At 46.8% G+C, this 22,500-nt stretch overlaps 1 protein-coding gene across 1 annotated transcript in view; it reads left to right on the top strand.

Annotated features, from left to right (window-relative positions):
* The window catches only part of ACAP1 (ArfGAP with coiled-coil, ankyrin repeat and PH domains 1), a 292,765-nt gene that overhangs the window by 18,782 nt on the left and 251,483 nt on the right, over window positions 1-22,500 (top strand). The window contains exon 2 of the mRNA XM_063449848.1: window positions 10,229-10,286. Coding sequence (XP_063305918.1) covers window positions 10,229-10,286 — 58 coding nt within the window. The remainder of the gene's footprint in view (window positions 1-10,228; window positions 10,287-22,500) is intronic.

The raw sequence follows: 22,500 nt of genomic DNA, 5'->3' as shown, positions 1-22,500 counted from the left end.
TTGATCGCTTCTCTAATACGCATAATTTAGCTGAACAATTTGTAAGAAATGAAGCCGCGAAAAAGGCTTTGAAATGCGACTGTGCAGAGAAAACCGTAAGGCGAGGACCCGTGGTGTACCGTGCGCCGTGGGAACCGATCCTGGCGTGACAGGTAGGTCTGACTTACGGTTTAGGAGTCCCTGGGACGCGATCTACGACGAAGACCCGGGTAAGAAGCTGGACGGATGGAAAAGGCCTGCAAGAGGATTCCTGGACACAGCTTGCTGCAGAAAAACTTGTGGGTAAGAAAACCAAGATGGCGTCTGAGAGAACCCGGAAGCGGATCCTCATTCAACTCTGACCTCGAATGGTAAGGAGCAAGGTAAGGGGAGTGCCTTAAGTAGGCTAGAGGTAGCAAACCAGCCCCTCCCACAAATCCAGGCAAATTGCCTTAATACATATTATATCACGTATACATTGTATCTATCATTAATAATATTATACACCATCATCTCCATGTACTACCCCGATAAAGATCATATCATATCACGTATACATTGTATCTATCATTAATAATATTATACACTATCATCTCCATATACTACCCAGATAATAATCATATCATATCACGTATACATTGTGTCTATCATTAATAATATTATATACTATCATCTCCATATACTACCCGATAATAATCATATCATATCACGTATACATTGTGTCTATCATTAATAATATTATACACCATCATCTCCATGTACTACCCCGATAATAATCATATCATATCATGTATACATTGTATCTATCATTAATAATATTATACACTATCATCTCCATGTACTACCCCGATAAAGATCATACCATATCACGTATACATTGTATCTATCATTAATAATATTATACACTATCATCTCCATATACTACCCAGATAATAATCATATCATATCACGTATACATTGTGTCTATCATTAATAATATTATACACTATCATCTCCATATACTACCCAGATAATAATCATATCATATCATGTATACATTGTATCTATCAGTAATAATATTATACACCATCATCTCCATATACTACCCCGATAATAATCATATCATATCACGTATACATTGTGTCTATCATTAATAATATTATATACTATCATCTCCATATACTACCCCGATAAAGATCATATATCATATCACGTATACATTGTATCTATCATTAATAATATTATACACTATCATCTCCATATACTACCCCGATAATAATCATATCATATCACGTATACATTGTATCTATCATTAATAATAAACACCATCATCTACATATACTAAACTGATAATCATATATCATTATATTACATATACATTGCATCTATCATTAATATTATACACTATTGTCTTCATATACTAGACCAATAATCATATATCATAATATATATCGCATACAGAAACATAGAATGTAACGGCAGATAAGAGCCATTCGGCCCATCTAGTCTGCCCAATTTTCTAAATACTTTCATTAGTCCCTGGCCTTATCTTATAGTTATATTGTATACATTGAGAAAAGTGAAATGTCGGTGGTGCTCAGGAATACAAACTATATGGTGCAGCTATTTCACCCAAGTTTATAGTCACTAAAATATACTAAAAACACAGAATAAAAACCAAAAACAAGGTGATAAGCGCACACAAAAAAGGAGATATATTACCTCTAATACAGAAGCATTAGCATATGCTAGTCCAATATGAAGGTAAAAACAGAACACAACATAGTGGAATCTGTAAATAAGTTAAGTGAGTAGATATTAAAAAGCAGAACACTCACAGTTTTCTGAGCCCATTAATGTTGGCTCTGGACTTATACAATATATTTGTCTCTTTATAGACATAAAATAGATGTCCTCTTGGTGACCGGGGTCCCAGGAAATGCAGGTTCATTGAAATCAGGGACTCCAAAGGGAGGTATATATATTTAAAACAAATTTATTTGAATATAAACTCATAAACAAAAGTAAAGTGCACAACGCGTTTCAACGCTAAAGCTGGGTCGTCTTCAGGTGCTGATAAAATACTTCTGAAGGTGAGCGTTTCTATATAGGTATGTGTTATAGATAATTAGATTCACATACTAAAAATACGCCCACTCCCAAATATGGTCCGGAGATGGGGATGTTTCCGGTTTGGACACTAATTTCCGCTTTCGGCAAAAATATTCTTCTAAGTATAAAATGCACACAGAAAAAACTATATTTGGACACGGTGAAGAGAAACAAAGACATTCATTATTCAATCTACTACAAGGAATCATCATAGAGTTCAGGCTGGGAGGTTATTTGTGCATTTCCTTCGTGACGTTACTTCTGGTAATGTCTGCGACATCACTTCCTGTGACGTCTTCCGGTTCAAAGTTCATTACGTCCTCCATAGAAGATCTCAAAAGATGGAAACCTTAGTAGTCATACTTTCAGTCATTCTTCCAGGCAGGTATCATCCCCTCTGCCTATTCTGCTGCTGTCCTTCTTCCAGGCAGGTATCATCCCCTCTGCCTATTCTGCTGCTGTCCTTCTTCCAGGCAGGTATCATTCACTCTGCCTATTCTGCTGCTGTCCTTCTTCCAGGCAGGTATCATCCCCTCTGCCTATTCTGCTGCTGTCCTTCTTCCAGGCAGATATCATCCCCTCTGCCTATTCTGCTGCTGTCCTTCTTCCAGGCAGATATCATCCCCTCTGCCTATTCTGCTGCTGTCCTTCTTCCAGGCAGGTATCATCCCCTCTGCCTATTCTGCTGCTGTCCTTCTTCCAGGCAGGTATCATCCCCTCTGCCTATTCTGCTGCTGTCCTTCTTCCAGGCACGTATCATCCCCTCTGCCTATTCTGCTGATGTCCTTCTTCCAGGCAGGTATCATCCCCTCTGCCTATTCTGCTGCTGTCCTTCTTCCAGGCAGGTATCATCCCCTCTGCCTATTCTGCTGCAGCCCTTCTTCCAGACAGGTATCATCCCCTCTGCCTATTCTGCTACAGTCCTTCTTCCAGGCAGGTATCATTCACTCTGCCTATTCTGCTGCTGTCCTTCTTCCAGGCAGATATCATCCCCTCTGCCTATTCTGCTGCTGTCCTTCTTCCAGACAGGTATCATCCCCTCTGCCTATTCCTCTGCAGCCCTTCTTCCAGACAGGTATCATCCCCTCTGCCTATTCTGCTGCTGTCCTTCTTCCAGGCAGATATCATCCCCTCTGCCTATTCTGCTGCTGTCCTTCTTCCAGGCAGATATCATCCCCTCTGCCTATTCTGCTGCTGTCCTTCTTCCAGGCAGATATCATCCCCTCTGCCTATTCTGCTGCTGTCCTTCTTCCAGGCAGGTATCATCCCCTCTGCCTATTCTGCTGCTGTCCTTCTTCCTGACAGGTATCATCCCCTCTGCCTATTCTGCTGCTGTCCTTCTTCCAGGCAGGTATCATCCCCTCTGCCTATTCCTCTGCAGCCCTTCTTCCAGGCAGGTATCATCCCCTCTGCCTATTCTGCTGATGTCCTTCTTCCAGGCAGGTATCATTCACTCTGCCTATTCTGCTGCTGTCCTTCTTCCAGGCAGGTATCATCCCCTCTGCCTATTCTGCTGCTGTCCTTCTTCCAGGCAGGTATCATCCCCTCTGCCTATTCTGCTGCTGTCCTTCTTCCAGGCAGATATCATCCCCTCTGCCTATTCTGCTGCTGTCCTTCTTCCAGGCAGATATCATCCCCTCTGCCTATTCTGCTGCTGTCCTTCTTCCAGGCAGGTATCATCCCCTCTGCCTATTCTGCTGCTGTCCTTCTTCCAGGCAGGTATCATCCCCTCTGCCTATTCTGCTGCTGTCCTTCTTCCAGGCAGGTATCATCCCCTCTGCCTATTCCTCTGCAGCCCTTCTTCCAGGCAGGTATCATCCCCTCTGCCTATTCTGCTGATGTCCTTCTTCCAGGCAGGTATCATCCCCTCTGCCTATTCTGCTGCTGTCCTTCTTCCAGGCAGGTATCATCCCCTCTGCCTATTCTGCTGCAGCCCTTCTTCCAGACAGGTATCATCCCCTCTGCCTATTCTGCTACAGTCCTTCTTCCAGGCAGGTATCATTCACTCTGCCTATTCTGCTGCTGTCCTTCTTCCAGGCAGATATCATCCCCTCTGCCTATTCTGCTGCTGTCCTTCTTCCAGGCAGGTATCATCCCCTCTGCCTATTCTGCTGCTGTCCTTCTTCCAGGCAGGTATCATCCCCTCTGCCTATTCTGCTGCTGTCCTTCTTCCTGACAGGTATCATCCCCTCTGCCTATTCTGCTGCTGTCCTTCTTCCAGGCAGGTATCATCCCCTCTGCCTATTCCTCTGCAGCCCTTCTTCCAGGCAGGTATCATCCCCTCTGCCTATTCTGCTGATGTCCTTCTTCCAGGCAGGTATCATCCCCTCTGCCTATTCTGCTGATGTCCTTCTTCCAGGCAGGTATCATCCCCTCTGCCTATTCTGCTGCTGTCCTTCTTCCAGGCACGTATCATCCCCTCTGCCTATTCTGCTGCTGTCCTTCTTCCAGGCTGTCCTCTGCCTATTCTGCTGCTGTCCTTCTTCCAGACAGGTATCATCCCCTCTGCCTATTCTGCTGCTGTCCTTCTTCAAGGCAGGCATCCACCTCTGCCTGCAATGTGATTTGTATTTCCTTTACAAAGGCACTTGCGCCTCTCAGGCCTAGCTCTTTTGGGATGACAGTCACTGGGATCCCTAAAAATCCACACAGGACACAAGTTCCAAAGGGAACTAACATACAATACTTTATTTGACTTGGGACTTGCCCATATGATTATTGCATAAAGATTGCTGTGACAACTCAAAAAAATACAAACAGTCAAATCACATTAGACAACATACAGGAACTATAATAACATAATGACATATTTATAAAGAGTTAGGGAAGACCAGAATTAACAGAAAATATATCTCCTGCCTGCAGAATTAGCAATATTCAAATATACCTAAATATGCAAATTAGCAAGCCTTTCTATTCAGGTAGTGCATATAGTGGTTGCTAGATCCTTGCAACCAACAGGTGGCGCTGTACAGGCTCCACAGCCAAAACCACCAAGTTGATTGCAAGCATTAGCAAGACAGGAGAGCACATTAACACCCTGCACCCACACCCTGCACCCACAATGGACATAGGGTGACTTAAGGGATCTGGACCAACTACCAAGCATTCTGTCATTACACTGGTGGAGACTGTAGTCCCCTCCACCAATATGGAACAAATATTCTTCTCCTTTTGTAGTTTGGAACAGAGGCCAGCCACACTCTGTCCCAATGCCAGTGCTTCAGCTGGGGTTGTGGTGAGCTCCTCATTCTGCTTCTTTGGAGAGAGCCCCTTCAGCTCCTCTCCCTGGTACATACTCAGCCGCTGTGAAGTGATGCTGACCTCCCCTCCCTGGAGCTCTGCCACTAGGGAGATGGGCCGTGTGACAGAATGCCGTCACTGAGTGCCATACCCACATGTGCCCCCCTCTTGCCCAGTCACGTTGGACCCCAAGGACTTGGACTGTAGACTCAAGGTTGTCCAACCGACTTGTTGCAGGCCCGTCGTGGGTCTGGCTACAGGTCTATCTATTTCTATGGGGGAGATATGTAATTGATGGCCTGATTTGTTTGGCGTGGGCCACAAGCTTGTGGCACTATTTTTGTGACTGTCTTACATGTGTCTATATATGCAGCTGTGGGTCAACAAAGGGGGAGGGGCAGCAGCTCTGTAAAGTATAGGTAAGTGAAATGTATTGCTTGTCTGTGCCTCTCCCCCTTCCTCTTTCTGTCCTAGCAGGGCGTTGTCATAGGGACACTGCCAGCCCAGTTTGAACGGGCTGCTTTGATCCCTCTTCCATCCCACATCAGGTTCTTGGGATTGAAACCCCAGGTGTATTGTGTTGGAGACCCCATGTAGGGGTCTTAGCATGTAAAACCTTGTGTGACAAAACAAACAGAGTTCAGTTTGAGTCGACTTCCAGAACTGTGTCGTTCAGTTACTGTGGGGAATGGGATGCCTGCTTGTTATAAGGGTTCCTGAGCGGCTGAAAGAAGGTAATAGCGGAGGTAACCAGCCGGGTTACCCATGGTTCGCTACAGGCTGCCTGCACCATATCCCAGGCACTCACTCTGCTGATGGTAAGATATCAGGGTGGCTTGGGCTCCCAGGCTAGGGGGTTAGGGATCTGGGCGGACTGCCCAGCATCCCTGTGATAGAGGTGTGGAGACCACGGTCCCATCCACAATAGAGCTTGGTTGCTTCTTCTAAGTGTTGCTTCTAAGTGTCTGTGGTTGGAGATATTCTGGAGAGTTTTACAGAAGCTTCAACTGTCTAAGAGTTGTGCTAAGAGTTTTCTTTTTTACTGTTACAGGTAAGATTCATCTGTAGGAAAAGGTTACTGACTGCACAAGGTTTGATTTCCTGTTGGTAATTATAAGGCATTTGATTGGATTAGGTAGCTACTTGCTATTGATTGCTGTGTAAATTAGCTATCGTTTGCTAATAAGCAGAGGCCTACCCAGGTGTTAAATATTCCTAGTGGGAGGTGATTTTAGGAGTATATAAGGGCTGTTGTCATTAGCTTGGCTAATAGAGCTTGGTTGCTTCTTCTAAGTGTTGCTTCTAAGTGTCTGTGGTTGGAGATATTCTGGAGAGTGTTGCTTCTAAGTGTCTGTGGTTGGAGATATTCTGGAGAGTGTTGCTTCTAAGTGTCTGTGGTTGGAGATATTCTGGAGATAAGCTGGAGGTAATCTGAGGTATTCAGGAGGATAAATAAAAAGTTAAGATTCGTTTGATTTAAATAATTGATCTCATTGGAATGGCAGACTTAGTTCAGTGTAATAGTTGCTATGCATTTGTTTCGCGTTCCACTTTTTGGAGGTTTGGTTGTTGTCTAATCTGTAGACAGTTCTCTATCTTGCGGCAGGAGATTGTATTTTTGAAATCTGAGATTTGTAAATTATCTGGTAAACAAACTCAGACTGGAACTGCTGCAAAGCCACTGCCGCAGAGACATACTAGGAATGGCAGATGGATTACTGTAGGATCTGGTAGACTTAGAGTTGTGGATAAAAGGCATATTGCACAGTCTGTTGTTCTACATAATTCATTTTCTGCACTTTCAGAGTGTAATGGTGTCATGGAGACAGGCACTGAGGCTAGTGGTGTTGTGCAGAGAGGCACTGAGGCTAGTGGTGTTGTGCAGAGAGGCACTGAGGCTAGTGGTGTTGTGCAGAGAGGCATTGAGGCTAGTGGTGTTGTGCAGAGAGGCACTGAGGCTAGTGGTGTTGTGCAGAGAGGCACTGAGGCTAGTGGTGTTGTGCAGAGAGGCACTGAGGCTAGTGGTGTTGTGCAGAGATTCACTGAGGCTAGTGGTGTTGTGCAGAGAGGCACTGAGGCTAGTGCAGAGAGGCACTGAGGCTAGAGGTGTTGTGGAGAGAGGCACTGAGGCTAGAGGTGTTGTGGAGAGAGGCACTGAGGCTAGAGGTGTTGTGGAGAGAGGCACTGAGGCTAGAGGTGTTGTGGAGAGAGGCACTGAGGCTAGAGGTGTTGTGGAGAGAGGCACTGAGGCTAGAGGTGTTGTGGAGAGAGGCACTGAGGCTAGAGGTGTTGTGGAGAGAGGCACTGAGGCTAGAGGTGTTGTGGAGAGAGGCACTGAGGCTAGAGGTGTTGTGGAGAGAGGCACTGAGGCTAGAGGTGTTGTGGAGAGAGGCACTGAGGCTAGAGGTGTTGTGGAGAGAGGCACTGAGGCTAGAGGTGTTGTGGAGAGAGGCACTGAGGCTAGAGGTGTTGTGGAGAGAGGCACTGAGGCTAGTGCTGTTATGGAGAGAGGCATTGAGGCCAGTGGTGTTGTGCAGAGAGGCTTGAAGACTATGATGAGGCCTAATAGAAAGCAGTTGTTGTTGGGGTTTCCATCATAAGAGGTGTGGAGATGGACAATGGTGGTCTTGTGAGGTGTCTTCCCGGAGCTACTGCTCACAGAGACAGGAGACGTATCTGTAATATTGTTAAGCAAGCAAAGCAGGAAGGGGAATTGGATGTACTTGTCCATTTAGGGACAAATGACTTGGCTTGCAATGAGGTTTCAGAGGTTAAGCCAATGATAGGAACAGGTCTGGATCCTGAGCCAATTAAAGGGATATGATTGGATCCTGGGCCAATTATAGGAACAGGTCTGGATCCTGAGCCAACTAAAGGGATATTATTGGATCCTGGGCCAATTATAGGGACAGGTCTGGAACCTAAACCAGGAACCATCCCTATTCCCTTACATTTTTCATCAATCCAAGCCCTCTCAAAATATGAGTGGAATTCATACGGACATGGAGAGACGAGTGCCGAACGCCCTGTGATTGTTCTTGGTTTCTTTGTGGTCTTTGTACGCCATACATTGCACGTGACTCACACACGCTTAGCCACATATATGACAACAGGAGACGATTTGCTTTTCTTACAGCCACACGCTTGGTGTGAATTTCTCTGACATTATTATATATCGAGGCCGAGACCACTTCTCGTTTTAAACCCTTTGTCTCTGTGACTATCTGCTGGATAGATTCCTGGCCGTGCCACGTTCCTCTCTCTGGTTGCCATGGTACCATACAGTATAAAATAACAGAAATATACATTGTGTGATTCTAGATGCTCTCACTTAAAACAAAATAAAACTCGCATGGATCGGAACTGGAGTTTTCTTTGTTTTTTGATTGTGGTAACTCTTTAAAGGGGCAACAGACAAAATAATATATTTAAATAAATAAAAAACAGACTGCCAGAAAAACTGAATAAATAAGAGATCAATCAGAATACAGAGAAATTGGTATAAAACCAAGGTTAGCGTGAAGGTTAGCAGTGGATACAGGGGGATAGAGGCTGCCCGGGATAATAGAGGCTGCAGTGAGTGCAGGAGGGATAGAGGCTGCCCCGGGTAATAGAGGCAGCAGTGGATACAGGGGGATAGAGGCTGCAGTGGGTAATAGAGGCTGCAGTGAATACAGGGGGATAGAGGCTGCAGTGGGTAATAGAGGCTGCAGTGGATACAGGGGGATAGAGGCTGCAGTGGGTAATAGAGGCTGCAGTGGATACAGGGGGATAGAGGCTGCCCGGGGTAATAGAGGCTGCAGTGAGTGCAGGAGGGATAGAGGATGCCCGGGGTAATAGAGGCTGCAGTGAGTGCAGGAGGGATAGAGGCTGCCCCGGGTAATAGAGGCAGCAGTGAGTGCAGGAGGGATAGAGGCTGCCCCGGGTAATAGAGGCTGCAGTGAGTGCAGGAGGGATAGAGGATGCCCGGGGTAATAGAGGCAGCAGTGGATACAGGGGGATAGAGGATGCCCCGGGTAATAGAGGCTGCAGTGGATACAGGGGGATAGAGGCTGCAGTGGGTAATAGAGGCTGCAGTGGATACAGGGGGATAGAGGATGCCCGGGGTAATAGAGGCTGCAGTGGGTGCAGGAGGGATAGAGGCTGCCCCGGGTAATAGAGGCTGCAGTGGGTGCAGGAGGGATAGAGGCTGCCCCGGGTAATAGAGGCTGCAGTGGATACAGGGGGATAGAGGCTGCAGTGGGTAATAGAGGCTGCAGTGATACAGGGGGATAGAGGCTGCCCCGGGTAATAGAAGCTGCAGTGGATACAGGGGGATAGTGGCTGCAGTGGGTAATAGAGGCAGCAGTGGATACAGGGGGATAGAGGCTGCCCGGGGTAATAGAGGCTGCAGTGGATACAGGGGGATAGAGGCTGCAGTGGGTGCAGGAGGGATAGAGGCTGCCCGGGATAATAGAGGCTGCAGTGGGTGCAGGGGGGACAAAGACTGTAGTGGATGCAGAGGAGGGATAGAAAGGATGATGTGCAGGGGGTAATAGTGGCTGTAGTGGATGCAGGGGGGGACACAGGCTGTAGTGGAGGCAGAGGAGGGATAGAGGATAGGGACTGTAATGGAGGCAGAGAAAGGATAGAGGATAGGGGCTGTAATGGAGGCAGAGGAGGGATAGAGGCTGTAGTGGGTGCCCGCGTTAATAGGGGCTGTAGGGGGTGCAGAACCCTCACCTGCAGGATATGGATTCACAGATTGCAGAGTGATAAAGTCAGGGTCAGAAAACTTATTCTTCCATTTGCACAAATCTGCCAATCAAAATATTTCTACAGATCATTGCGTTTGATGCTATTTTCCATACATTATAAATCCTGAATATTATTTACTATAAAATCATTAACGATTTGTACGTCTGTATGCTTGCAGGGCAGCCATGGAGGCCGTGGAGTCTGAAGTTTCTGATTTGGAGTCTCGTCTTGAAAAGGTAGAAAATCCTAACATTCTAAAACAATATTAAAATGTCTGGATACGGCCAGTCTGATAATGCCATCAGTCAATTGACATCAGTATCAGTCTGACTGTGCCATCAGTCAATCAGTATCAGTCTGACAGTGCCATCAGTCAATCAGTATCGGTCTGACAGTGCCATCAGTTAGTATCAGCAGGGCCTTAATTAACATAGGGGCTGATGGAGCTGCAGCTCCAGGCCCAGGCCCATGGAATAGGCCCATTCGAAAAAAAAAATATATCTTTCTTTTTTTTTTACACACTACTCTTAGGTTTGCCATCTGACTGGTATTTTACTGGCACAGACGGTATTTAAGGCTGCCTGGCCGTGCCGGTATTGCAGTAATACCGGCAATACAATTGCAGGTATTTTTCTCAGTATAAACGGAGATTACTTTGCAATACCAGCACCAGTCAGTAGGGGTTACTGTGTGTGGAGAGAGGCAGGGATAGGAAGTTACGGCATATCCCTACCTCTCTCTATTACTCACTGACCCGTGGGGGAGCACGGTAGACACTGAGACATTGGGACACGTAGACACTAGGGACACAGTGACCACCTGTCTCCCAGTGTCCCTATGTCCCAAAGCCAGTGTCCCTAGTTTATCAGTGTCCCCATGTCTCCCAGCCAGTGTCCTCAGTGTCCCCATGTCTTTCAGTGTGCCTAGTGTCCCCATGTCTCCCAGTGTCCCCAAATGTCAGTGACCCCATGTCTTCCAGTGTCCCCATGTCTATGTCCACAAGTGTCCCCATGTCTCCCAGTGTCTCCAAGTGTCTGTCTTCCAACCAGTATCCCTAGTGTCCCCATGTCTCCCAGTGTCTGTGTTCCGATGTCTCTTAGTGTCCCCAAATGTTTGTGTCCCCATGTCTTCCAGTCTCTGTGTCCCTAGTGTCTCAGTGTCCCCAAATGTCTCAGTGTCCCCATTTCTCCCAGTGTTTCCATGTCTCCCAGTGTCAACATGTCTGTATCCAGAAGTGCCACCATGTCTCCCAGTGTCCCCAAGTATCCTAGTGACATGGGGACACACTGAGAAATGGGGGCACTGGGAGAAATGGGGACACAGACACTGGGAGACTAGGGGACTGGGCGACATGGGGACACAGACACTGGGTGACTTGCAAGACTGATACACTGGGAGACAGGGAGACACTGGAGCAATCCACCTATACAGCAGAATCAAACTGAGTATTTTGTTTGTGATGTTACAGAATTTTCTCTTATGTCTCTCCTTGTGATTTACATCATGTGATGTCATGCATACATAATTAATTATGCAAATTATTTAAGGCTGGTATTTTTTTCCAAGAAAGGTGGCAACCCTAACTACTCTTCACATACTCTTGTTTAAAGGAACACTATAGGGTCAGGAACACAATCATGTATTTATGACCCTGTTATGTTAAAACCCCCATCTAGCCCCCCTGCCCCCCTCTTGCCTCCCTAAATATAGTAAAATCTTACTTGTATTCAAGTCTGCAGCTGCCCGCTCTGCCTCTGAACTGACTGTCTGCTGACATCATCAGAAGTGGTGGTCTGAGCAAATTACAATACTTCCCCATAGGATTGGCTGAGACTGTCAACTAGGCAGATCAGGGGCAGAGCCAGCACAAGTAATAGCCCTGGCCAATCAGCATCTCCTCATAAAGATAAATGGAATCAATGCATCTCTATGAGGAAAGTTCAGTGTCTGCATGCAGAGGGAGGAGACACTGAATGGCCGTGCTGCACACTAGGCAGTACTGCCCCAGGAAGCACCTCTAGCAGCCATCTAAGGAGCGGCCAGTGGAGTTATTTTTTCTGAAAAGACAGTGTTTATTGCAAAGGGCCTGAATGGAATGATTCTACTTACCAGAACAAATACAATAAGCTGTAGTTGTTCTGGTGACTATAGTGTCCCTTTAAGCAATAAAATTAGTTTAGGTAATGCAGACGTTGGTCTCTCTAACACTGTGGCATGTCCCCTTTCTTCTATACTCACTACATACACCTTTTCTCTGTCTCAGACTGTATACCAGGAGCTTCTGCCTGCTAGTAAGAAGGTAAGGAGACAAGTGGACATGTGAGTGCTAGGGGACAGTCCTTAGAAAGCATGGAGTGAGCGCATCATTAGACGCATTTATGTCAAGCTCAGGGTGCTGCCTGCATAGTATGCCCTTAGTTAGAGATAGATTAGCATAGAGCAGGGGTAGGCAACCTTTTAGCAGCACTGTGCCGATATAGGATTGTGATGTTCCACAGCGTGCCGATCCTATTTTTTTAAATTGTGTGTATGCTGCCGTATTCTGCTTGTGTTATTTTTACTGTAATTGCTTTGTATCGTTGTATTTGTGCGTATATGAGCTTTTATAATGTATATGTTCATTATTACCGTATATACTCGAGTATAAGCCGACCCGAATATAAGCCGAGGCCCCTAATTTTACCCCAAAAAACTGGGAAAACTTATTGACTCAAGTATAAGACTAGGGTGGGAAATGCAGCAGCTACTGGTAAATTTCTAAATAAAATTAGATCCTAAAAAAATTATATTAATTGAATATTTATTTCCAGTGTGTGTATAATGAATGCAGTGTGTGTGTATGAGTGCAGTGTGTATGAATGCAGTGTGTGTGTGTGTGTATGAGTGCAGTGTGTATGAGTGCAGTGTGTATGAGTGCAGTGTGTATGAGTGCAGTGTGTATGAGTGCAGTGTGTATGAGTGCAGTGTGTATGAGTGCAGTGTGTATGAGTGCAGTGTGTATGAGTGCAGTGTGTGTGTGTATGAGTGCAGTGTGTGTGTGTATGAGTGCAGTGCGTGTTTGTGTATGTGTGTGTTGCAGAGCCTGGGGGGGGAATTTTATTATTTTTTTTTACATTATTTTAATATTTTTTTTCATAATTTTTTTATTTACTTATTATTTTTTTTAATTATTTTCATATTTTGTTATTATTATTTATTATTTGTAATGTTATTTTTTTTTTAATTATTATTTTATTATTAATTTATTTTTGTTTCGTCCCCCCTCCCTGCTTGCTAGCTGGCCAGGGAGGGGGGCTCCTTCCCTGGTGGTCCAGTGGGGTTGGCAGTTCAGTGGGGGGGCTGTGGGGGCTGCAGAGATGTTACTTACCTTTCCTGCAGCTCCTGTCAGCTCTCTCCAACTCCGCGCCGTCCGGTCAGCTCCCTCTGTCAGCTCACACTGTAAGTCTCGTGAGAGCCGCGGCTCTCGCTAGATTTACACTGGGAGCTGACCGAGGTGCTGAACGGACGGCGCGGAGGAGGAGAGAGCTGACAGGAGCTGCAGGAAAGGTAAGTAAGAACTCTGCAGCCCCCAGTCTGTATTATGGCAATGAAAATTGCCATAATACAGACTATTGACTCGAGTATAAGCCGAGTTGGGGTTTTTCAGCACAAAAAATGTGCTGAAAAACTCGGCTTATACTCGAGTATATACGGAAGTTTATGGTATCGTGTATGATACATATGAATGTGGCTTGTGTATGAGGGCTGCTTGTGGAATTGTGTGTGGATGGATGTCTCATTGTGTGTTTGGTAGTGTGTGGGGGCTGTTTGGGGTATTGCACATGAGAGGCTGCATGTGGGGTTGTGTGATTGTTAGTGGTGTTGCGTTTGTGGGGATTGTGTGGTGTGTGTGTGTGTGGGGGGGGGCTGTTCATATTATTTGTATGAGGGGAGGCTTATTCTGCAGGTCTGTGTATATCTAGCAGTGTGGGTGGGTTCCAGTGGGGACCAGGCTGGCCAGCTACAGGTCAATGACAGGAGCTGCGATAGCTGTCGAGGGCTGCTCTACTACAGTGTGGATTCCCATTCACAAGTGCTGGGAGGAAGTGATCAGAGATCACTTCCTCTATGTGCTGCAATGCATAAATTGAGGATTGTCCTTCACCACCTCTTCATATTAGCAGATATCTGAAGTTTTACTGGGACTCCTGATAGGCCAGAGTGCGTTTGGCTCTAGCAGCCTTGAGTGCCGTGCAAAGACACCTCGAGTGCCGTGCATGGCACTAGTGCCGTAGGTTGCCTACCCCTGGCATAGAGTATGTGTTTTCGTATAGCTGCATCCTACGAGTTTCCCTCCAGCACCATCTCCATCAGATACATGACGCTTGGGAGGTATGACTGTTTTAGTGTTTTTGGTCGATAAGATTCTGTAATTAGGCCCCAGGGGCGGGCTGACCACTCGGGCAGATCGGTCATGGACCGAAGGCCCGAGGCAGTCAGGGGCCCGGCTGCCTGAACAGTCATACTCTCTCTGGCTGGGAGTTCAGAGATCTCCCCAGCCAGAGAGACACAATGTAACACGATATGTGTCCCGTCACCTACTGAGACCTGGCAGCAATCCTGCTCTTGCCAGTCTCCTCCATCCGCTCTGCGCGGAGCGTGTGAGGGGAGGAGGCGGAGCCCAGGAGAGGGGAAGTGACATCACTTCCTGCCTCCTCCTCTCCTCCTGCAGAAAATACTGAGTGAGCAACCTGGCACAGTCAGCAGGTATGGAAATCAACCATCTCCCCCTCCACCTCAGCCCCATGCCCCCTCCACCCACCTCAGCACCCACTTCATCTCCCATGCCCCCCTCCACCTTCACTCACCTCTGCCCCCATCTACCCCAGCACCCTCTCCAATGCCCCCTCCACTTCAGCACCCACCTCAGCCCTATGTCCTGCTTCACCTCAGCACCCATCTCCCTTAGGTCCCACCTGGGCCCTATGCCCACCTCAGCACCCATCTCCCCCATCACCCACCTCAGCCCTAATGCCCCGTTCACCCATCTCAACCCCTATCCATCCCTACACCCATCACAGCCCTCACTGCACCCACTACAGCCCCTATACCTTCCTGCACCCAGTATACCACCTATCACCATTCTCTACAGTCACTATCTCCCCATGCACCTACTACGGTCCCTATGCCCCATTGCACCTACTAGAGCCCATATCCCCACACGCACACACTGCAGCTACTATCCACACACACCCTTAAAGGGACACTCCAGGCACCCAGACCACTTCTGCCCATTGGAGTGGTCTGGTTGCCAACTCCCACTACCCTTAACCCTGCAAGTGTAATTATTGCAGTTTTCATAATATGCAATATTTACCTTGAAGGGTTAAGTCCTCAGCCACTAGAGGACACTTCCGTGTTCATAGAAAAGTGTGCTATAACATCGCTGGACGTCCTCACGCTATGTGAGGACCTCCAGAGTTGCTGAAATCCCAATTTGAAAGCATTCAATGCTTTCCCATGGGGAGGTCTAATGTGCGTGCGTGGCATTGCCGCGCATGCGCATTAGGTCTCCCCGGCCGCGCATGCTCAATAGGAGCGTGGGCAGATCCTGACCAGGAGCCAAGGGACATCGGCGCTGGATACAGGTAAGTCACTGAAGGGGTTTTAACCCCTTCAGCAACATGGGATGGGGGGGTGGGAGGGAGAGGGGACCTGCAGTGCCAGGAAATCGGTTTGTTTTCTTGGCACTGGAGAGTCCCTTTAATATCTATTATCCATACAAACACACATTACAGCCCTAGTAAACCCCAGACGCCTACTACAGCCCCTACCACACACCCTGCAACACAACCAGCTGACTCAACTCACATACTACACTGCAAACAGACTCATTCACACACTTAAAATCACCAGAAGCCTCACTGTATGCACACAATCCCACAAGCAGCATCCCCACACATGGAAAACAACATGCAGCCTCCCTACACAAAGCTTCCCTACAGTTATCACAAGCAGCATTCCTACTATTGCAATACTGCATACAGCCTCCTTACACAAACACTCACACACACACCATAATTACAACCATCTATATAGCACAAACATATTCTGCAGTGCAGTACAATAGGTAAAAGGCAAAAAAATGTACACAACACGTTAACATACAGGAACACATCACAAGCAGCATCCCACACACTGAACCCCACAAGTCGCCTACAAACATTTGCAGGCTACTTGTATGGACTTGTATGACTGAAAACAAATGTGGCGGATGCTGCTTGTGATGTCACCAGCAAACACAGGGGAAAAAACTTTGCACCAGAAGGGGGCCCTTGGTCTCCTATTGCCCGAGGGCCCTGTGAGTTGTCAGTCCGCCCCTGTTAGGCCCCATCATAATTGTCAGCACCAGACCCACTGGGCTTGTAATCTGGCCCTGAGTATCAGTCTGACAGGGCTGCCATCAGTCAATCAGTATCAGTCTAAACGTGACACAAAAAGTGTAACTGTCAGGGATATTCAGTAATGAGAGAAATTCAATAAAAAATTTAAGGCCAAAGTGTCTGAACTAAAAGGACAAGTTGATCTATTTTGACCTTCGTGAATAACCATGTGAGTGTGCAATGACCATCGATGAAGGAAGCGCCCCCAGGGTTATTCCCAGTTAGTTAATAATGCTGAGAGTGAGAGGAAATCATTAAACATGAATAATGAGGTGGGTGAATGAAACATTGGTGGTAAGGCGTGTACATGCAATCAGTTGTAAATAATATCGATATTTAGATTTTTTTTTTGTGCAAGTGTGAAATAAGACTCCTCCCCCCGCATGTGATCATCAATTCTGTTTGCCTGGAAACTAAAAGTTTCATTTCCCCTGTGTTGTGGCAAATGTGTCCTTGAGCGTGTTCTTTAATGTTCCACAAATGAGACTCCTCATCATGTCCAAATTTAGTGTCTTCATGGATGCTTTCCAATAATATTCCACAGCCATCAAAGTCATAGCCCTCAGGGGAACAGTCACTCATAAAATATAAATATTCCTGCTCTGCATGCCACTGCAGAGCCCAATACCAGTGTAGTGGACTACGGGCAACCCGACTGGTTACCTCCGCTAATTCCTGCACTCAGCCACTCCGGAACCATTAAAATAAGCAGGTGTGACAAGACCAATCTCGCCACATTGCATTGGAGGAGCCTGGTTGCCCGCCTGTTGCCTCTGGACTATGGCCCCATGTTAAAAAGCTTGATTTTCCCCTGCAAAGACACGAAAGCCGGGTCATTCGGTGCTTGCCCTGTTTGAGCGGTGATACCCCAGATAGCTATGCCATGGAGCCCATTCGTATAATGAAAGACTATGGGAAAGACTTTGGCTCCATGGCAATTCTGTAAGTGTGTAATCTATCTGAGCGCCATTCAGTAATACTGTGCACTCAGATCTGAGCTATCTGGGGATATGTTGAATGTACCTGTTTTATGCAATGGCTGTACAGTTATATATTTTTATGTATTTTATTGTCTTTTGCTGCCATGTGTTCAATGGAGTTTTGCCTCTGTCATTGGAGATAATTGGATTACTTCCCAATTATCTCCAGGATAGAAGACTCTGTGGAACTGGTTTTGGGCAGAAAAGCCATGCTTCATTTGGTCACAAAGGACTACAATCTATCTTTTGAACCACTGGACCAATTTGTATGATTTTGATGTATGTATGTATTTGGAGTATGCTGATTCTGAAAATGGAAGTTTATGTGAATGTGATGCATACTTTTAAAGTTATGAATAATGTGGAAAAACTGTATTTCTCTGTCTGTGATAATTACATTACCCATTGTGTAAGGTAATTGTATCACAGGCAGAGGGGAGGATTATGTGTGGGAGTGTCTGAGTATATTGTACTTGTTTATTGGTTGTTTTACAAAACCCTGTGGGTGGTACTAATGATTATATAAGAACAATAAACCCACAACTGTGTCTGTTCACTGCTTGACCCTCACCCTTGGGGGTGATTTATTGTATGCTGTTCCAGTTTGACTGCTAGGAGTGTAAACCTATTTGTATGGTTTTTCCTATTCGGCTGTTTACAGCATTCGTATGGTTCCGGTTCAGCTGTTTACGGCATTCATATGCTTCTCCAGTTCGGTGGATTGGTGTCTACAGTAGCTGTGCCTGTGTCTCTGGAAGGGAAGATCTACTAAACGGCTGTTAACCCCTTTTATGCCTGGGGGTGCCGTTACAGCAGGCTCTTGAGAAAGGCGGACATTCTTGACGAAATGCGTGTCGAGCTCTATGCTGATGCATAGAGCAGCAAGCAGTGTTAGCTGGATAGTGGATATTGGCTGCCATGAAGCAGCAGTGTTAGCTGGATAGTGGATATTGGCTGCCATGAAGCAGCAGTGTTAGCTGGATAGTGGATATTGGCTGCCATGAAGCAGCAGTGTTAGCTGGATAGTGGATATTGGCTGCCATGAAGCAGCAGTGTTAGCTGGATAGTGGATATTGGCTGCCATGAAGCAGCAGTGTTAGCTGGATAGTGGATATTGGCTGCCATGAAGCAGCAGTGTTAGCTGGATAGTGGATATTGGCTGCCATGAAGCAGCAGTGGTAGCTGGATAGTGGATATTGGCTGCCATGAAGCAGCAGTGTTAGCTGGATAGTGGATATAGGCTGCCATGAAGCAGCAGTGGTAGCTGGATAGTGGATATTGGCTGCCATGAAGCAGCAGTGTTAGCTGGATAGTGGATATTGGCTGCCATGAAGCAGCAGTGGTAGCTGGATAGTGGATATTGGCTGCCATGAAGCAGCAGTGTTAGCTGGATAGTGGATATAGGCTGCCATGAAGCAGCAGTGGTAGCTGGATAGTGGATATTGGCTGCCATGAAGCAGCAGTGTTAGCTGGATAGTGGATATTGGCTGCCATGAAGCAGCAGTGGTAGCTGGATAGTGGATATTGGCTGCCATGAAGCAGCAGTGGTAGCTGGATAGTGGATATTGGCTGCCTTGAAGCAGCAGTGTTAGCTGGATAGTGGATATTGGCTGCCATGAAGCAGCAGTGTTAGCTGGATAGTGGATATTGGCTGCCATGAAGCAGCAGTGTTAGCTGGATAGTGGATATTGGCTGCCTTGAAGCAGCAGTGTTAGCTGGATAGTGGATATTGGCTGCCATGAAGCAGCAGTGTTAGCTGGATAGTGGATATTGGCTGCCATGAAGCAGCAGTGTTAGCTGGATAGTGGATATTGGCTGCCTTGAAGCAGCAGTGTTAGCTGGATAGTGGATATTGGCTGCCTTGAAGCAGCAGTGTTAGCTGGATAGTGGATATTGGCTGCCATGAAGCAGCAGTGTTAGCTGGATAGTGGATATTGGCTGCCATGAAGCAGCAGTGTTAGCTGGATAGTGGATATTGGCTGCCTTGAAGCAGCAGTGTTAGCTGGATAGTGGATATTGGCTGCCATGAAGCAGCAGTGTTAGCTGGATAGTGGATATTGGCTGCCATGAAGCAGCAGTGGTAGCTGGATAGTGGATATTGGCTGCCATGAAGCAGCAGTGTTAGCTGGATAGTGGATATTGGCTGCCATGAAGCAGCAGTGGTAGCTGGATAGTGGATATTGGCTGCCTTGAAGCAGCAGTGTTAGCTGGATAGTGGATATTGGCTGCCATGAAGCAGCAGTGTTAGCTGGATAGTGGATATTGGCTGCCATGAAGCAGCAGTGTTAGCTGGATAGTGAATATTGGCTGCCATGAAGCAGCAGTGTTAGCTGGATAGTGGATATTGGCTGCCATGAAGCAGCAGTGTTAGCTGGATAGTGGATATTGGCTGCCATGAAGCAGCAGTGGTAGCTGGATAGTGGATATTGGCTGCCATGAAGCAGCAGTGTTAGCTGGATAGTGGATATAGGCTGCCATGAAGCAGCAGTGGTAGCTGGATAGTGGATATTGGCTGCCATGAAGCAGCAGTGTTAGCTGGATAGTGGATATTGGCTGCCATGAAGCAGCAGTGGTAGCTGGATAGTGGATATTGGCTGCCATGAAGCAGCAGTGTTAGCTGGATAGTGGATATTGGCTGCCATGAAGCAGCAGTGTTAGCTGGATAGTGGATATTGGCTGCCATGAAGCAGCAGTGTTAGCTGGATAGTGGATATTGGCTGCCATGAAGCAGCAGTGTTAGCTGGATAGTGGATATTGGCTGCCATGAAGCAGCAGTGTTAGCTGGATAGTGGATATTGGCTGCCATGAAGCAGCAGTGTTAGCTGGATAGTGGATATTGGCTGCCATGAAGCAGCAGTGTTAGCTGGATAGTGGATATTGGCTGCCATGAAGCAGCAGTGGTAGCTGGATAGTGGATATTGGCTGCCATGAAGCAGCAGTGTTAGCTGGATAGTGGATATAGGCTGCCATGAAGCAGCAGTGGTAGCTGGATAGTGGATATTGGCTGCCATGAAGCAGCAGTGTTAGCTGGATAGTGGATATTGGCTGCCATGAAGCAGCAGTGGTAGCTGGATAGTGGATATTGGCTGCCATGAAGCAGCAGTGTTAGCTGGATAGTGGATATAGGCTGCCATGAAGCAGCAGTGGTAGCTGGATAGTGGATATTGGCTGCCATGAAGCAGCAGTGTTAGCTGGATAGTGGATATTGGCTGCCATGAAGCAGCAGTGGTAGCTGGATAGTGGATATTGGCTGCCATGAAGCAGCAGTGGTAGCTGGATAGTGGATATTGGCTGCCTTGAAGCAGCAGTGTTAGCTGGATAGTGGATATTGGCTGCCATGAAGCAGCAGTGTTAGCTGGATAGTGGATATTGGCTGCCATGAAGCAGCAGTGTTAGCTGGATAGTGGATATTGGCTGCCTTGAAGCAGCAGTGTTAGCTGGATAGTGGATATTGGCTGCCATGAAGCAGCAGTGTTAGCTGGATAGTGGATATTGGCTGCCATGAAGCAGCAGTGTTAGCTGGATAGTGGATATTGGCTGCCTTGAAGCAGCAGTGTTAGCTGGATAGTGGATATTGGCTGCCTTGAAGCAGCAGTGTTAGCTGGATAGTGGATATTGGCTGCCATGAAGCAGCAGTGTTAGCTGGATAGTGGATATTGGCTGCCATGAAGCAGCAGTGTTAGCTGGATAGTGGATATTGGCTGCCTTGAAGCAGCAGTGTTAGCTGGATAGTGGATATTGGCTGCCATGAAGCAGCAGTGTTAGCTGGATAGTGGATATTGGCTGCCATGAAGCAGCAGTGGTAGCTGGATAGTGGATATTGGCTGCCATGAAGCAGCAGTGTTAGCTGGATAGTGGATATTGGCTGCCATGAAGCAGCAGTGGTAGCTGGATAGTGGATATTGGCTGCCTTGAAGCAGCAGTGTTAGCTGGATAGTGGATATTGGCTGCCATGAAGCAGCAGTGTTAGCTGGATAGTGGATATTGGCTGCCATGAAGCAGCAGTGTTAGCTGGATAGTGAATATTGGCTGCCATGAAGCAGCAGTGTTAGCTGGATAGTGGATATTGGCTGCCATGAAGCAGCAGTGTTAGCTGGATAGTGGATATTGGCTGCCATGAAGCAGCAGTGGTAGCTGGATAGTGGATATTGGCTGCCATGAAGCAGCAGTGTTAGCTGGATAGTGGATATAGGCTGCCATGAAGCAGCAGTGGTAGCTGGATAGTGGATATTGGCTGCCATGAAGCAGCAGTGTTAGCTGGATAGTGGATATTGGCTGCCATGAAGCAGCAGTGGTAGCTGGATAGTGGATATTGGCTGCCATGAAGCAGCAGTGTTAGCTGGATAGTGGATATTGGCTGCCATGAAGCAGCAGTGTTAGCTGGATAGTGGATATTGGCTGCCATGAAGCAGCAGTGGTAGCTGGATAGTGGATATTGGCTGCCATGAAGCAGCAGTGTTAGCTGGATAGTGGATATTGGCTGCCATGAAGCAGCAGTGGTAGCTGGATAGTGGATATTGGCTGCCTTGAAGCAGCAGTGTTAGCTGGATAGTGGATATTGGCTGCCATGAAGCAGCAGTGTTAGCTGGATAGTGGATATTGGCTGCCATGAAGCAGCAGTGTTAGCTGGATAGTGGATATTGGCTGCCATGAAGCAGCAGTGGTAGCCGGGTAGTGGCTATAACGGTTAATTTGCTATCTGCAGGCAGCTGGTTAGTCTACTATGTAGGGGCTGAGAGTTTAGTATCACTGTTCACAAATTAGAAACTGTCCCAACACTGCCATACTGTTTGGCCGTTTATACTCTTTCTTTGGTATCTAAGTTTATCTTATGCTCGTTACAATGTATCCTTTAAGACAGGGCTTCCCAAACTTTTATGGGCCAAGACCCACTTTTCAAAACAGTAATTTTTCGAGACCCACTTGCTTTTAATGAATATTTTAAAAAGTCAACACCATGGCAATCAGCTTTAGAGGCATACAATTGGCACACCGTGGCAATCAGCTTTAGAGGCATACAATTGGCACACCGTGGCAATCCGCTTTCG

The sequence above is a fragment of the Pelobates fuscus genome, chromosome 3, assembly GCF_036172605.1.
Source record: "Pelobates fuscus isolate aPelFus1 chromosome 3, aPelFus1.pri, whole genome shotgun sequence".
Lineage (NCBI taxonomy): Eukaryota > Metazoa > Chordata > Amphibia > Anura > Pelobatidae > Pelobates > Pelobates fuscus.
Note: the sequence above shows the minus strand (reverse complement) of the source record. Positions and strands in the feature narration are given on the sequence as shown.